Source organism: Dermochelys coriacea, chromosome 6 (genome assembly GCF_009764565.3).
Source record: "Dermochelys coriacea isolate rDerCor1 chromosome 6, rDerCor1.pri.v4, whole genome shotgun sequence".
NCBI classification, from domain to species: Eukaryota; Metazoa; Chordata; order Testudines; family Dermochelyidae; genus Dermochelys; species Dermochelys coriacea.
This window is the reverse complement of record NC_050073.1, coordinates 113,780,796-113,798,387: the sequence shown is the minus strand read 5'-3', so window position 1 is coordinate 113,798,387 and position 17,592 is coordinate 113,780,796. Positions and strand designations below refer to the sequence as shown.

The window sequence follows — 17,592 nt, the reverse complement described above, 5'->3', positions numbered from 1 at the left end:
GGATATTCTTATCCATTAGATGTCCAATCCCATTTTGAATCTTGCTAAGTTCTTGGTCTCAAGTATTTTATATGCAGCTGCTTTGTTGTGTATTTTAGCATAACACCTACGCCCCTGGGAGAAGGGAAAAGCACCACTACGATAGGCCTGGCTCAAGCCTTAGGAGCACATCTCCACCTGAATGTGTTTGCTTGTGTCCGACAGCCTTCTCAGGGACCAACCTTTGGCATAAAAGGTATGACTTGGCAGCATCGTATTGATAGCCATTCATGTTGGATAGAAGAGTAGCAGGGAAGGCACATTCAGCCGATGGGTGTTCTAGAAATTTCAACTCTTAGGAGAGGGTGTTTTCTGTTTCTGTATAGAGGTGTGTAATCCCCACTGAGATCATTTAGAGTTACACATACATGTGGGGAGAGAATCTAATTTATTTAGAAAGAAAGCAAGTTTTGGATACAGTCACACTGAAATCCAGCACAGCATTTAATCATACTTGTTCAATAATAGACATTTTTAAAATGGCTAAGCAAATGTGTTCAAAGCTAAGGAGGCATTAATGAGCATGGTTTGATTACTTCGTTCTATGCCTTTGTATAGGTGGAGCTGCAGGTGGTGGATATTCACAGGTTATCCCCATGGAGGAGGTAATTTTGACACAAGACCTTATTGATTGTGTAATGTTCAACCGTGGTGAGAGCGGCTGTAGTCAACTTGTTGGAAATCTTTTCTTTGTAGTAAGATCAAAGTCTAAGAATGGGTATTGACTTTTCTTTCAGCAAAGCTACTTTAAGGACAGAGGGAGTTAATCTTTCATTGTTTTTAATGGAAGGCTGCATGGGTCAGCGAATAGGGTATAGGACTGGGAATCAGGAGAACTTGATTGCCTTGCCATTTCTATCACTGACTCACTGCATGACCATAAGCAAATCATTTTAATTCTATATGCTTCAATATCCCATCTGTAGTGTGGGTGTAACAATGGCCCTCCTTTGTAAAGCACTTTTAGATCTAAGGAGGAAGAGAGTTGAGTAGCACTGTCAGTGACTGTTTACACTCTCAGGAACACACTATTTCTGTATGCTACTTCTACATAATTGTCTGATTTGTTAACGTACAATGGGTAAGGGAAACTTTGAAAGCAGTAAGGCCAAGACGTAGCAGTGCTTGTGGCCTGCACATTAGACAGAAATATGCAATGTGATGCGGCAGCAGCAAAGGTAATGTGATGGGTTGGGTTTTTTGGCAGGAGGCAAGGTGGGGCTGTATCTATACACACAGCATTGCAGGGCACGGAGTTAGAAAGCAATGTCTCTTGTGTTATACACCTAGAATATATTTGCTCTGTTTGCTAGAAATATGGTGACACATTGGAGGGCATTCAAGGAAGATCAGCAGAAATGATAAGGGGACTGTAGGGAAAGATTCATGTGTCCAGTCCACAAAAGGTGTAAATGTGAAGGTGGGCAAAGATTTAGTTAGCATGGTACTGAGGGGTATATTATTGAATTCAAGGAAGGGGAAAAATAATCTCCCAGTGGAAGCTGTGGAAGCCCAGTCACTTGGGCCACTTAACTAGACTGGCCAAAACGCTTGCCCATATACAATTATAATAATAATAAGGAACAATCCTGCTGTGGCTGGAAAACAGACAAGATAGGTAAGATCTATCTCTGACCTCTGTGGTATTAAAATCAATTCCAATCTTGTGGAGTTTTTTTTTTTTAATCAAAACATGATTTTTATTTTTTTTTGGATTTTTTTTTTTTAAATTGAAAGTCTGTAGAACTATTCATCACAGTACAGGCTCTGAGATATTGGTGGATACCTTTTGCAAACAATATCCAGCCCAGGAAGAGCTTAGCTAGTAGAGAACATTAAAACAAGAAGTGCAAAATAAGGCAATAAGCAATGGCACATTTGTGTATTAGAATAAGATTGCCTCTGGTGATTAGTACATGGCTATTCAGTGTCATTTACTGTATTTTTCAGCTTTCTCCATTTTAAGGCCTTAGTAATTGAGGTTTCTGGAGTCTGTGGGATTAAGATTTTATGGCTCTTGCTGTCATCTCTTCTGACTTTTCTAACACTGTCTCCCTTCTTCATTTCACTCCTGCTATGCATAATTGCCCTAACTGCATCCCCTTCTCTTCCCCCCCCCGACCCTCCATTTTTATATGCCAAACCCAGAAGAAGCAGCTGTAAATCCTAACCTCTACTCCCACTATGCTGCACAAATCAGATCAGTTGTCTCAAATGAAGGTAACAACAAAGCAGTATAGCCATATTTTTCCATCTTTTGAGTGAACCTTCTCTTGATGATCCTGGGAGAGCTGAGGGAACTGACTCTTGTATGAGAAACTCATTTTGAACACTTAGTTCAGGAAGTTTGTAAAATGACATAAATGTGGGGGTGGCATGTTTCTGTTTTAGATGAATTCTATCTTCTGTTCCACATATTGCACGGAGCAATTTCCCCCTGCCGCTCTCCCAGTAACATTGCTATTAATATTTCTCTTTCCATCTGGCTATAACAAACTACCCAAAAAAAAAAAGGTAAAAGAAGCGTGAAATAACTGATGTCCATTTTTTCCTGTAGTTTAACCTCCACCTGACTGGTGACATCCACGCCATCACAGCAGCCAATAATTTAGTAGCTGCAGCTATTGATGCTCGTATGTTCCATGAGCAAACTCAGTCTGATCAGGTAAGAGATGATGTGGTTGATTTCTGTTCTGTTCTGTGTTGTGTTGAGCACAGTCTCTTTTGCCAAGATTTTTTGGACACATTGCAGCTGCTAATTGTTTCTCATTCTTCAAGGCTCTTTATACCCGCTTGGTGCCTTTGATCAATGGTGTTAGGAAGTTCTCTGATATTCAGATCCGAAGACTGCAGGTGAGTTGATCAAGCCTGTTAGGTTTCAAGTACTGTTCTGTATGTGTCGTCTTTACCCTGTGAAAAGATAAATTACAAAAACCTTACATTGGTCTGTTTGTTAGTATTTATTTACGCAGCATCCAAAAATGCATTACCCCACAATCCAGCTAAAGACACGTCACAGCCCTGTCCTTGAAGAGGGTTCAGTCTAACTTTATACGCTATTCAGTGAATGAGTAAACTACAAGGAAATTAGGAAGAAACAAGGGCCCCTTATAAATAATCAACTGTTGTTTCAGTGTCCTTGATGCAGCATAACTCAGAAGTAAATAGTCCTTGCCCCAAATACACAGTCGTAACTGAAGATGAACATTTCCTGCTGTGGTATTTATTGTGGCAGTGAACACAAACACAGCCTTTTGAATGTGAGCTACTGGAAATTGTATTTTAATACAAACTGAGCAAAAAAGGAGAGAGGTATTTTATTTGCACATTCTATGTGTCAGTTTTTACATGGAAAAATACTCTATTGAATTCCACTCATCTAGGTACACAGCTGTTCAATGATCATTTAAATGACTAGAACTTGGGATGCAAATGGAGTCGTTTGTCTAATGCTCAGCAAAAAGCATGGGCCACCATGTGTTCCTGGTCTCTAGCAATTCTGTTTCACAGTAGCGACAAGATCATCTAGGTGGTAGGTTCAGGGAAAGTTATTGGAGTTGTCTGTTGGTTAATCAGTTGGCCTACCTATTAACATAGCCTGAGGCACTCAGAATTGTACGACTACTTTTATGTTGTACGTCCAGAACAGGTGTCCATTGGGAGGGCAAGAACAACAGTCTCATTGTGAGGGCTCTACGTTTTTGTATCATTAACTGGCTGTAATGTCTCCACCATGTGATGCTCACATTTGATTGCCAGTTTCAGTCTCTCCTCCTTTGCTGGGCTATGTCACGTCAAGTGCTCAGGCCTATTATATGGAGTGTTACTGACAGGCTCTGCAGGGAGCCCTGGCCAGTCCCCTGCTGCTGTAGAGCTGCTGGCTGTAATGTGGAGCTGTGAAGGGGATGTAAAGGTGGCAAACAGAGTCCTGCTGCCTCTGAGAACCCCTGGTACTTGGGAGAGCAACAGAGGAGAACCTGTCCCTCTTGCCTCTCTTCTGGTGACATGTAGGACTGTGCTGTCTAAATAAAATGCTTGCTGTTCCTAAATCAGTTCCATCGCTTCACTCATTTCTAAGCTTGTACTTGAATCGGGTTCCTTGAGATAATGCCTCTCTGTTAAGCATCTTGGCAAATTGCCCATCTTCAACAAGTTCCTGGTCTTCAGGCAGGGCTTTCTGGGATATTGACCATCTTGTGACTGAATAGTTTAATGCCTCCTTTGTGCACTGTATCTAGCATGCTGAAGAAACAGTATTTTAATACTTATGGCAGTGTGCAATGACACCCCCCCCCCCAGGCCAAGTAATGAGAAATCGGTGTAAATACATGAGACTGATGATTAGAACCTGGCATGTAAGGTAGAGTTTTGCATGATTTCTTAGGAATGCAGATGGAGGGGGCTTCCCTTCCTCTTTAAAATGTCACTAGCTGTCTTGTACCTGTGTTGACATTGACACCCACTCTGATGGGAGGGACTGTATTATATGCATTGCCCTCTGACAGAATTTGTGATTACCTAGTGGCACACTGCTTCAGAAACAGATTCTCCACTGCTGCTTTATGCAGGGAGAAGTAGCTCTCGGGAGACACCCTCTCCCTCCATTTATTGCTAAAAATGGGAAAAGCTGCTGCACAAAGGCTCCTCATTTTAATACAGGCTCATTTCCTTCAAGCTTTTGACTATTCCTTTTCCCCTCTCCTCCTCCCAGAAACTGGGTATTGAGAAAACTGACCCCGGGACATTGACGGATGAAGAGAGAAACAAATTTGTGAGATTGGATATTGATCCAGCCACTATAACATGGCAAAGAGGTACCAGAGCAATAGACAGTTGAACTGCCGAATATGACAAATGTGTGAAAAGAGGGGTTGTAAACGTACAGGGAGCTAGCTGTGTTTACTGGCAAAACGGGGGTCTGACATTGTGCATGCTCAGTGGGATAGATTCACTCTTTGGGCTCTTCTTTCAGTCTCAGTCCTAGAGCAGTTGACACAGATGGCTTGAATCTTGATGTGCTCAGGTGAGATTTAGTTAATTGCTCCAAAGCTGTATTTCAGACTTTGCCAGTAGCTCAGTGAGAGAATACAAAGATTGGCAGCCCTGGTTAGCTGCCTAGTCTTCCCCATGCTGAGAAGAAGGGAAGTCCTTAGAGCTCCATCCTGGCACTTGGGAGAACCAGGTTCACTTCCGTGCTCTGACACCATTCCTGCGTGACCATGGGCAAGTCACATGGACAGATTTCCAAAGTTGTTTTGCACATGGGTGTTGTGGGGATAAATGCATTCAAGACTGTGAGATGCTCCGATACTGTGCTGGTAAGTCCCTAGAGTAGATATGGTACTGTTCCTTCCCTGCGGAACTCCAACAGGGCTTTCAGCTTCAGCCTTTGCATTACCGCTGAGTGGGTCAGGTCTTTAGCTCACTCTGCTGACCTACACCAGCTGTGAAGCTGCCCCACTGCCTCTTATTTTTCCTGTCTCAATCCATTAATTTCACTTCTTTAGTCTGTGTTAGCTGGGTGGTAGAATTTAATCCGGTCATTCTGTTAGCCGATTTTAAACCTTTTCATTGACCGATTTCACTACTATCCTAGATGATTCAGTTACAACTGCCAGGAAGAAATGATATCTGATTAATTAAAACAGTGATTTTTAATGTCAGAAACAGCATTGTTTGGACCTTTGCTTCCTCTAGAATAGCTTGGAACAGATGGCTTAACTCTCTCTATTTAATTATTTATTGCAAGAAATGTTTGAGTAACAGTAATTCAGCCTGAATAACTCTTTTCTGAAGTGAATGTTAAACTTCTTCTGTCTGTGGCATCCCATTAAGAAAAGAATGTAGTCTCTTGAGCATTTAAATTGTAGTTCGAACGAGGGTGGATAAAAATAATCTTTTAAATAACAATAAAATCAACTAAAAAAAAAACAAATTTAAACAAATTTCTTTTTTTAATCAGATTTTTAAAATTTTCACGTTTCTAGTTCTTTATTTTCTTACCATTTTATAGCCTTACAATGCTGAAGTGTGTTTTTTGTACTTGTTTCTTTAATTAGGCCTTGTCAACACACACAATGCTTTTATTATACTGGTCTAGTTTGACATGCTTTATTCCACTTCTTGTAAAGGAAAAAGCTTTCATTATATAAAGTACCTTTACATTGGTATTACTGGATCCCCATTAGGGCTTGTATTGGTGTAACCATAGCAGTTAAAAAACAAAAATCACATACACCCCTAGATGAATAGTTACACCAACAAAATCTGTGTAGATCAAGCCTTGGTAGAAATAACATCTGCGTAAAATCTGAAATTCTACTACAGTTAGGAACTAAGAAGTTTCATTATCTATACTAAAAAGGCAAGTCCAGAAACTCATTAACATCCAACTGGGAGAATGGTACAAATTCAAACACAAAATTGACAAGCAAACATCCTGTGCTATATTTGCAACCAACCCTGTTTTCTGAGATATTGAACTTCCATGAGTTAAGAAAGCTGAAATGCTTTGACTAAGTTAATTATTTGTGTTTTGAAAATTCAACACTCAGGTGCCTAAATATGGATTTAAGATCCTATTTTTTTTTTAAAAGATTGGCCTGTGTATATGCAAAAAGTTGACCGCATCAGTGTACTGAAAGTCTAAATTGACTTTTCATTTTTTTTAACACTGAAGCAATTTTGCTTATGTTCACAAACATTATATACCACTCAGAGTGAAGTTTTTAATAAAAATACAAATTTAGCCCCTGATGTTGTAAACACTTTATTCACTTGCTTAACTCTAAGCACACAAGTCATTTGAGGTCAGTAGTGTGTGTGAGTAGAGCTATTTGCCTGTTTGCTGATATAATTTTCAGTGTTCTGGTTTTTTTACCTATGGCAGTTCTGTAACATACAAATAAGGTACCCTACCAATAGTGACAGGTTTTTAAAAAATGCATTTATAAGTTATTTTCTTATAAACTTTATATTAAGATTACATTACAAATTTTCAATTTAGTTTTTACAAAGGTTTTACAAAATTTTAAATTTAAAATCACTCAGTGGCTCAATCCCCTAAAATAATCATACTTGGCATTTACATAACAATATCTAGCTGTTCTGTAGCACTTTTCATCCATACATTTCAAAGCGCTTTACAAAGGAGGTCAGTATCCTTATCCCTATTTTACAGATGGGGAAACTGAAGCACAAAAGTGAAATGACTTGCCCAAAGTCTCCCAGCAGGCCAGTGACAGAACTGGGAATAGAATCCAGGTAGCCTGAGTCCCGGTCTGGTTCTCTAGTCAATAGGTGACACTGCCCCTTTTATATAGCACTTTACATCTTCAAATCCCTGTACAGATACTGCACCCTCCCTCTACCCCATGAGTTCACTGGAAATAACCATTAGCCCAACTTCATGGCAGTAGCCAACTGTCCTTATTTTACAGGTGTGGGAAATTGAAACAGAAAGGCAAAATGATGGAGCTAAGATTAGAATTCAGGACCTCCTACCTCACAAAACCATGCCATTCTATAAGAGTTGCTTCTAAAACCAGTGTGATTAAAGATCCCAAGTTGTATCCAAATTCATGTTTGCAATCCAAACCCCCGTAGTCAGGAGTAGAGTCCTTTGGGAGGTATTGTAGGAATGTACTTAGCAAATATCAGCAACAGACTGAGGTTTGTGCTTTCTTAGTGCTTTAAAAATATGATCCCTTTGGTCTGTGCAGCAGGCTGGTTAGAATTTTACTAGCAAAAGCAAGCCAAAAAAGTTATTGGACTGATTTATTTTATTTTCTTTGACTGAATCCAGACATTATCCTATCTCTCTCAGCAATGGGAAATGAAATGTGTTCTCATATCAGTCTCATTAAGTTCTGGGAGCCAAACATCATTGGCAATATACCGTGAAGTATTTAAACTTACAACCAGTTGGCTGGAAATAAGTCTATAGCAAATTCCGAATGAATATTTCTCTCACCCAGTTCTGTTATGAAATGCAGAAAGATAACTCTTTGATACTAAAACAGTAGTGCCTGAGCATTTCTTTACGCAGTTCTTTGTAGGTCCTTATTTCTCTCTCTCATCTGTTAGTATTTTCCCAATCTCTTGTTGTTGCCTGATGGGGAGGAGACAGCCAGAGGGATAATGTCAAGCCACCTTTAGAGAGGAGGGGTAGTCTTGTGGGTAAGGGACTGGGCTGGGACTGCAGTTGTGGATTTGATTCATAGCTCTGCCACAGAGTCTTTGTGCAACCTTGGGCAAGTCACTTGAGTTTTCTCTGCTTCAGTTTCCACCTGTAAAATGCGGAGGCAGTGTTACCTAGTGGATAAAACACTGGACCAGTACTCGAGAGACCTGAATGTCTGTTCCTGGCTCTGCCACTGGCTTGCTGGGTGACGATGGACAAGTCATATTACCTCTCTGCCTCAGTTTCCCCATGTGTAAAATGGGGACTATACTGACCTCCTTTGTAAATGCTTTGGGATGTAGGGATGAAAAGCACGATGTAAGTACTAGATTTTATTAATATTTGATTATAATACTTCTGTTCCCTTTGTTTTGTGTGCCTAAATTGTAAGCTATTTAGACGGGATTGTCTCTTACTATGTGTTTGTACAGCACCTAATACGATGGGCCCCTGATCTCAGTTGTGATCTCTAGACGCTACCATAATACAAATAAGATGTAGTAATGGCTTGTAAAAGGGCTTTAAGATCTATAGGTTTGAGCGTTGTATATTTATTAGTAGTATTTTAGTTTTTTAAAGAGTATGGTCCTTCTCATCACTATCCCTTCTCTTAGTGATGTCAGTGTTCTGAGTGACAGAATGGATATTTCAGAGTTTGAAATCACATGTATTAGCTTAATGTGGTGGTTTCTTTTTTACTCCCTGCAATTCCCCCCTCCCTGCAGTGATGGACACAAATGACAGGTTCCTGAGGAAGATCACTATCGGACAGTCTCCAACAGAGAGAGGCTTCACGCGAACGGTAACTAACTGGTTCCTGCCTCTTCGGGCATTTAACCCTTTGAAAAGCAAGCAGGAGAAAAACAGTCCCTGAATAAAATTGTCATGTTCACCTCTGTGAGCCTTTCTTCCGCTAGGAATTAACAAATGTGCATTGTGCCGTCTCCCTGTTCAAATGAAGGCAAGAGGATGTGAAGCAGAGCCCCTAGCAGTGTTAAAATTCCCACCCCAAAACCTGCCTCATTTGGTTTTAAAATTTGGTCACCAAAAAAGTCTTTTCCTGAACGTTGGTTTCATGAATGATCTGCGTAGAGTCTGTTTACCTAAAACCAAGCCATGCGGAAATATATTTTATTTAGTGCAGCAATAACCATTTACCGCTGTTCCAGGGACTGACTTTCTTATAGAGACTAGTAGGTTGTTGTTGTTTTTTTTTTTTTTTTTTTTCCACATGCTGCAGCACTGAGACCAATTACATAGATTGCCCTTTGAAATGCATTCTGGCATGAAACTTTATACTGGATTTCTGATGCTACATTACTAACTAGCTTATGTGCCTAGAGAAATACATTTTCATATGATGTTAGTAGAATAATGTGATGCCTGTGCATTTTTCTTTAAATTGCAGAAAAATCCTAACTAAACACTGTGAACTTTAAGCACTCTTAGTTGTGATACTATAGATCTGTTTCTTTTAAAATGACAAAAATATATTTCCAAGAATTCAGTGCAGCTAAAATTTCTGCTTAGCAGCCCTGACGCTTCCCCACCCCCCCTTGTTTGTTACAGGCCCAGTTTGACATCACGGTGGCAAGTGAAATTATGGCAGTCTTGGCACTCACTGATGGACTAGGGGATATGAGAAGACGACTGGGCAAAATGGTGGTAGCCTCTAGCAAGAAAGGAGAGCCAGTGACTACAGATGATCTTGTAAGAGAGCCATATAATCGCTACATCCCTAAATGTAAAACTCTCCTTGTTGCAAGTGAAAGTCCTCTGATGTAAAACAATAAGATGATGGTTCCACATAGGAGGGGTTGTAGGCTATTGAAAACTAAGGATGAAATCCTGGTCTCATTCACTTCAGTTTGAGTTTTGACTTCAATGAGGCTCAAATTTCATCCTGAGAAGAGAGAGAGTCCTCTTGATGCTAAGGCAGCTGGGAGAGGTGTGTGTGTGTGATCAGTCTCCTGTATGTCAAGATCAGGTTTCAGCCTTAAGAATTAATGGGGAAATATGCAATGGCAAAAAATATTATGATTAAGGTGAATCCTACAAAAATGCAGCCATTTGTGAGTGAGTACAGGGTCTAAAGAAAACAGCCTTGCAAAAAAAAAAATTTTTAAAAAAATACACTATTTCCCACTAAAAAGAACACTTGCTGTCCATTGCCTAGCACTGTCCCTTTGACACCCACCTGAGCCTACATAGATGTAAGTCATTGCTGAACTTGGAACAATATATTTCAAAAGCCTCGTTTGCTGAAGGCCACAATCGGCACAACAGGGAGATGCTTGGAAATGTGTGCGTTTATTTCACCTTGTTTGGAGTGAGCCCTTCCAGAAAAGTGGGCTCCTTTATGAAACATACCAAAAAAAAAAATCCTCCCACTGGGCCAATATCCCAAACTAGAAACTGCCACAAATATCTTAATATTAAGGCTCCTCCCATCCATCCTGCTCCACTTTAAATCTTGGTGGAATAGTCACTTTGCAGGATGACCAAAAATTCAGCAGATCTGGGCTCTGCAGATGAACAATTAAGCTAAGTTCTAAAACTCGAAGCCCTTCATTGAAAATGCCCTGGTTGAGGCTTTCAAAGCCCACTAGGGGATTTTGCCACACAGTGTCCATTGAAAGGAATGGGAGCAGTGTGACTAATCAGTTTTTCAAATGTCAACTCCTGCCCCCAAGACTTTCCCAGTTAAACAGGCCTGGCTAGTTCAGAACCTCAGGGAGGGGAGAAACATGTTCTTGTTACTCAGGCAGACAGCACTGTCAGGGAGGTGCGTTAATACTGGTTGGAATTTGGGTAAAATCAGTCTTGAATTATAATTGTTCTTTACCTAATTGTTGCAAAGTAGAGGATCTCATCAAATGTAACTCACTGCTTCTCTCTGCCATTTGAGCGTCTTCCCCTAGATTTGGCCGGCCCAGTCTCGCAATGTAATGCAGTAAAGAGACACATATGCGCACTTCCTCCTGCCTCTGTAGGCCTTACACAGACAAAACTCTAGCTGACTCAGTGGGAGCCTTGTCTGCCCAGGCCCTTCGGATACGGCACAGACAGCAACAATGATATCGCTGTTCTGTCTGGAAGTTTGGAAGTTGGAAAGAAATTTTAGAGCAAAACTTAATGGCTACAAGTTCCTTGTAGGATACAAAGACAGTTGAGGAGTTTGGGGGAATAGTTAGAACTGTCAAAGGGTCCACTGAATTATATAGAAGTCTAGTATCGGTAATATTGCTTTGCAGTTTTTCATTATTTTCTTCTGGAGCTGGGTAAAATTAAAATTAATATATTAAATGCGAACAAAATCTTCTCAGAGTGAGATTGAAACAGGAATTAAATGAATCAGTATGTCATTTTTTTTTAATAATTGCAAATTCTCCTTGTGTATTATTGAATACTACAATCCAGCTGAGAATAAAATGGTCTCGGTGAAAAAGACCGGAAGGTTCAAGGGACTGATGATGGATCTTAGCTCACTCGTTCAAATCCAGTCGTTGGTGGTAGTGACTTAAAATTGTTACTGCCAGGGCTTTGTAGTGGTCTCAGTTCAGTTCCTAGTGGACTGGTGTCAGTCACAAAAATGCCTTCTCCAATGATTCTAATAGATGGGGAATGTGCATGAAGATAAGATCACTCACTCCCCCTTTGCAGGCATCAGAAGGATTGAGGCTCCAGGGTGGAGGTGTGAGCTACTGCTGCCAATGCTGAGCCTATTCTGTGGATAAATAGATGACTTCAGACTCCAGTGAGGACAATCGGGCACTTCTCGCAAGCACCAAAATTCACTTCAAAAAATTTTCTGCCAGACAGACCTGGCCAGAATGTGGCAGTTGGATGCATTAGTTCTGAGGCCAGTAAATATAAATTTAGATACAAAAATGAAAAAAAAATACATTAAAGACACAGATTTTTTTTGTATATCCTTAAATGGGATTAGATATCATCAATGAAAGGAAATAATGCTGTGACTGAAAGAGAAGCTGAGGCGGTTAGCACAATACACTGTTTCCACATGTGTCTTTATTCTCTGCAGTGATCTCCCCCCGTTGCATGACTAGACCGTGTAGCATTCTTCAGTGGGCCACACTGAATCGTGAAATTGGTACATCAGTAAGTGCTACTAGCTCTGTTCTTTGAAGGGTCACCATGATGGAAGAAGAGCCTGGGTGTTGACTAGGAATTTCAGAATGGTATGAACATTAGTAGATCTTGGGAATTGATGTTCTGTTCTCCTTTGTTCCCTTAGGGAGTGTCTGGTGCTCTGACTGTCTTAATGAAAGATGCAGTGAAGCCAAACCTCATGCAGACGTTAGAGGTGAGCAGTACACTCCTTCATGGACTGCTTCTGTATGTACATTCACTAGACTGGCAAACTCAAAATGAAGCCTTAATTGCAAAGCTTTAATTTCATTTGATGCCTGTAAAAATGGATCTGCCTCTCCTGTTCATTCTTTCAAGCAGTAGTTGGGGGATGTGAAATGGTTTGTGTGTGTGTGTCAGTTAGTCCAGGGGAAGGGCGCTTGTCCCCAAGTGCTTTGGGGTTGCTGGAAGGAACTCTCATGCCAGCTCCCAGTGACTTGATCTCTTCCCTCCTCCTACCCATGCTTGGCACTAGGTTCTCCAGCAGAATTTTTATAAAGGGGGCTGTGGTTTGAGGTGAAGGAGCAGATGTGAGGCCTATGATCCCATGTCCAGTCTGAATACCTGCTAGTTGTTACAGTGGAGCAAGGGGGAGCTAGAGTAAGTGCAGCTTCCTCTCCTCTGCTGAAAGCAATGGGGAGCTCCCTTTTCTCTCCCTGGCCTGGGGTAGCAGCGTCCCCTGCAGCTCCCCCTCCTTCTTGGCTGGTGCACCAAGAGTCCCCACTCTGTTTCTATCTCCTTTCACCACTGAGTAGAGCACAAGAGGATGATGATTTATCTGTATGTTTTCTCTCACCCCCATCCACTTGCTACATTTTACTCCTCCTACCCTCCCACCCACAGTTTGAGTAAATAAATAACTGAACATTCTTCTTCGAGTGATGTTTCCTGTTGTATTCCACTGTGGGTTACGCAGGCGCCTGGAGCTGGGGAATTTGAAAGTAGTGTCCACTGGTCTGTGCACGTGCCCTAGCTCATCTCGTGCCTTGGATCGAGAGGATAAAGGGCAGGGCAGGGTGGACCAATCACCTCTCCAATTCCTTCTCATCACCACTTGGTTCAGGTCGGAACTGCTCTGTGTCTGTAGCTTCAATCTCATCCCTTAAAATATGATTTACCTTGGTAAATAGTTTTGGCATTTTGTACAGTTCATAGTTTTAGTGTTAGATTAATCGTTGGGGGACCCCCCCACCCCCATACCCTATATGGGTACTGGACTATCCCAAGACTCCAGATTTCACACTCTGCGCTTCTTGCCCACAATCTTCTCGATTAGCAACGATCACATCGCAGCAAAGTGCAGTATCTGCCATTCCTTTCCCATCCATACCCAAGAAGGGTGGGAACTCCATCTCCAAACATACCTTATGGAAATAGTCGTGAGTCCTCAGTTGGACCCAAGCCAGGGAACCTCCCTATACATTGGTACCTCCTGCTGCTAAATCTGACATTGGTGCCAGAGAATCTGCCTCCATAGACCCCCATGGTGGGATCTTTTCAGGATATGTATGAGACTACATCTTCCTCAAAATACACTTCTAAGAAGTTGGACCGGGCTCTGAGCAAGCCCAACACTTCAGCCCAAGAGAACTTGGTGTGTCCTAAGTCCCGAGGCTTGACAAGAAAGTCCATAAACATCAGGCTCCATCGGGGCTGAAACACGATCCATCGGTACTGTCATCGGCACTTCCCAAGCCTCTGGATCTGTCAACGCAGTTGAAGACTATTCTCCGACTATCCCGGCACCGTCCTCGTCAGCACCCTCTCTGGCTCTGATAGTCCGGACAGAGACACAATCCCTCTCAATTCGGGGAGAACTGGGTCCCGTGCACTCTGGAATCCCCTTTCTTGGGTCCATTCCTTTCCAGAGATGTTGACTGCTTGAAGAAGTTTATCGCCTAGTCCTTCTCGAGATGCAACTTCTCTTCAGCACCACCGCCTCTAGAACAGGAATTTATTTTCTCTTCATTGGGAGACACCGATCCAGAGGAGCCTTCATTTCCTTACCCTACATCTCCTCCGCCACCCAAAACACTTACACCACCTTGGAACCAACCTTCACATTTAGCTCTGAACCACTGGCACTCTGTGACATGGGAGCCTGCACATCACCCTTTCAGCCCTTCCTACTGGCTATATTGGGGGCCCTGGAACTGGGCACACCCCTGCAGAGTCGGTCATGTCTGCTAGAGAGTCACTCCTTTCCTCCCCTTGAAGGAGGCACTCAGATCCCCCGCATGGATTCTTCCGAAGAGGAAGAGCAAAACACACCAGATTCGGTGGTTCTGCCAGAGCCAGCAAGACTGCCATTGTCCTCTCCAGAGGAAGCGGTAACCTCTGTCTCCCTCTCCCTGCTGAGTTCAGGCAGTTCTAAGATTGTCTTCATAGAATTGCTGGCAAACTTCAGATTCCTGTGGAAGAGGTTCAGGAATCCCAGCACAAACTCCTGGACATCCTCTACCCCTCTGGATCCAACAAAATAGTGCTCCCCATTAATAAGGCTATAATGGAGCCAGCTAGGGCTGTTTGGCGCACTCCCACTACCTGCGTTCCCACCCTAAAGAGGGCTGAAAAATGCTGCTATTATGTGTCAGCCAAAGGGTCTGAGTTTTTGTTTTCTCAATCTTCTCCCAATTCTTTGGTAGTCCAAGCAGCTTCTGAAAGGGCTAGACAGCAACCTCCCTGATCTACCCCTGTTGACAAAGAAGATATGTCTAGACCTACTGGAGAGAGAGGTCTTTTTGTCGTCTAGCCGCCCGTTCAAGATAGCCAACTATCAGGCACTACTGGCTAAATATAACTTCTTGAACTGCTCCAAGTTGGTGGAGTTCACTGACAGTCTACCACAATAGGACAGAGCTTGTTTCTAGGTGTTGATAGATGAAAGAAAGTGGTAGCAAAGACCGCTCCCCAATATGCAGTCTATGCCGCAGACACTTCCTCTAGAATCTTTATTCTCTCGGTCAGAGACATGAGGTGAGCCAAGGCTCATGCATGGGCCAACAGACACCGCTTTCAAATTCTCCAGGCACATGGTGCCTATGTGTAACCCAGGGTGGAACACAGATAGGGGCCACGCATCTTGAAGAAAGAAGCTCCAGTTACTGGTAAGTAACCTCTGTGTAAGGAGGGCTGGAGAGGACTTCCCTAGAGCCAGTCACCATAGTGCCTGAATCACCCAGAAAGAGTCATTTCCTTACCCCTCTTCCCCTTTACCTACACAACCTCTTTACACCCGTGTACACCTCTTTATACACGTGTACCCAGAGTGGGTCTGCACTGCATCTGGGAGCCCAGGTCCATAGACTTGTGGTTTTGGGGCATAAGAGCCCAAGCTCCAGTCTGAGCCTCTAGCATGCCGAGGCTGGGAGGCTTGCTCCCAGCTACAGAATAGCATACCCCCAGAGACCAGGAGCCTCCAGGATGGTGCATTCTCTACTTGCTAGACTCAACTCTTGCATTTTCTAAACAAAAATCAGTGCAGATTTATTCTGCTTGGAGCTGGGAGATAGAAGATGCAGCCCAGTCTAGTGACTGACACACTGGTCTGGGAATGGGGATTCCTGAAGTATATCTACATTGCAAATAGATGCCCGTGGCTTGCCTGTGCCAGCTGACTCAGGCTCGGGTTAATGGACTGTTTAATTGCAGTGTAGACATTTGGGTTTGGGCTACAGCCTGAGCTCTGGGACCCTCCCACTTTGCAGGGTCCTAGAGCCTGGGCTCCACCCTGAGCCCAAACGTCTACACTGCAATTAAATAGCCCCTTAAGCCAAGCCCTGCAAATCCGAGTCAACTGGCACTGGCTAGCCGCCGTGTTTTAATTGCAATGTAGACGTACCATTGGGTTCTGCGATTAGCATGCTGCATGATCTGAGGCCCAGATTTTTTTGGAGCCTAAATCAGTTTCAGAAAGGAATTTGGCACTTAGGAGCCTAAATCGCATAGACAGATCTGGGCCTTGGTGACTTGCCAAGGTCATGCAGCAAGTCAGCAGCACAGCTAGGATTAGAACCCAAGAGTCCCCTTTGCCAGACCTGTGCTTCAGTCACTAGATTGCATGACCCCTTCTATCTCCCAGCCCTGGGCAGAATAAATCTGCCCTGGTTTTTTTGTTTGGAAAAGGTAATTGAATTGAACAAAAAGAATTGAACCTGAGCTCAGCAGCACCTAAATGCCTTTAAAAATATGGGCCGTAATCTCTCTGCCTGAGTTTTCCTGTCTGTAAGACTTGGATGAGATAATGTTTGTGAAATGTTTTGAGAACCTCAGATGGAAGGTGCTACAGAAGTGAAAAGTACTGTTATAATTTAACCATCTCTTTCCAGGGAGGATTAATATCTCCACTTCTGCGGATTATTAAAATCCTTTTTGCTTCAGATTCTTACTACTGGGAATGTACGTTTGATCAGAAGGCTTTAAGAACTGCTGTTTGTCACAAGTGTATTTTTCCCAACCTCAAGTGCTGTGGTCGTTAGCCTTGCAAAGTTTCAAAAGGTACTGAATCTTCCCTTTTTTGTTTTCTCCTGTCCTCTTTCTTCCAGGGGACTCCAGTATTCGTTCATGCCGGACCTTTTGCCAACATCGCTCATGGCAACTCGTCTGTCCTGGCAGATAAAATTGCACTGAAGCTCGTGGGTCTGGAAGGCTTTGTTGGTAAATTTGTGTTTGCCGTCTTTCCTCTTGGAAAAGAGACTTCCTTTTTTTTTTTTTTTTTTAGAGAGAGCTGACTTCTCTGCCCATCGTTTTAATGTGCTCTTTATTCTGCCTACAGTAACAGAAGCAGGTTTCGGAGCAGACATTGGCATGGAAAAGTTTTTCAACATTAAGTGCCGGTATTCTGGCCTCCGACCCCACGTGGTTGTGTTGGTTGCCACTGTCAGAGCTCTGAAAATGCATGGAGGAGGACCCACTGTGAGTACTAGGCTTTCTGTAGGCCCAAGGGACAATTCTTGTTGTTATAAATTAATCCTTTTGAAGTCCTATGTGTAGCTAGAGGTAAAAGCAGGCTAAGAGCCTGACTCCCATGGATTTCACTGGGGTCAGGATTTCATCCCAGGGGCATACATCTGGCTCATTAATCTACACTTTGTTTTGTATCTGACTCTTGCAAATTTGATTCTGTGTGGGATTTTTAACCCCTGCTGTTCCTGAACAACTCAGCTGCCTCAGTGGGTCCTGAGTGGAGAGGCACTTTTGCAATTACTTCCCATAGAGGG

At 42.6% G+C, this 17,592-nt stretch overlaps 1 protein-coding gene across 2 annotated transcripts in view; it reads left to right on the top strand.

Annotated features, from left to right (window-relative positions):
- The window catches only part of MTHFD1 (methylenetetrahydrofolate dehydrogenase, cyclohydrolase and formyltetrahydrofolate synthetase 1), a 66,807-nt gene that overhangs the window by 33,196 nt on the left and 16,019 nt on the right, over positions 1-17,592 (top strand). For both annotated transcript variants that reach the window (XM_038405437.2, XM_038405438.2), the window contains exons 12-21: positions 99-235; positions 598-644; positions 2,597-2,704; positions 2,818-2,892; positions 4,751-4,853; positions 8,947-9,023; positions 9,791-9,931; positions 12,480-12,548; positions 16,918-17,029; positions 17,148-17,287. In XM_038405437.2, coding sequence (XP_038261365.1) covers positions 99-235; positions 598-644; positions 2,597-2,704; positions 2,818-2,892; positions 4,751-4,853; positions 8,947-9,023; positions 9,791-9,931; positions 12,480-12,548; positions 16,918-17,029; positions 17,148-17,287 — 1,009 coding nt within the window. The remainder of the gene's footprint in view (positions 1-98; positions 236-597; positions 645-2,596; positions 2,705-2,817; positions 2,893-4,750; positions 4,854-8,946; positions 9,024-9,790; positions 9,932-12,479; positions 12,549-16,917; positions 17,030-17,147; positions 17,288-17,592) is intronic.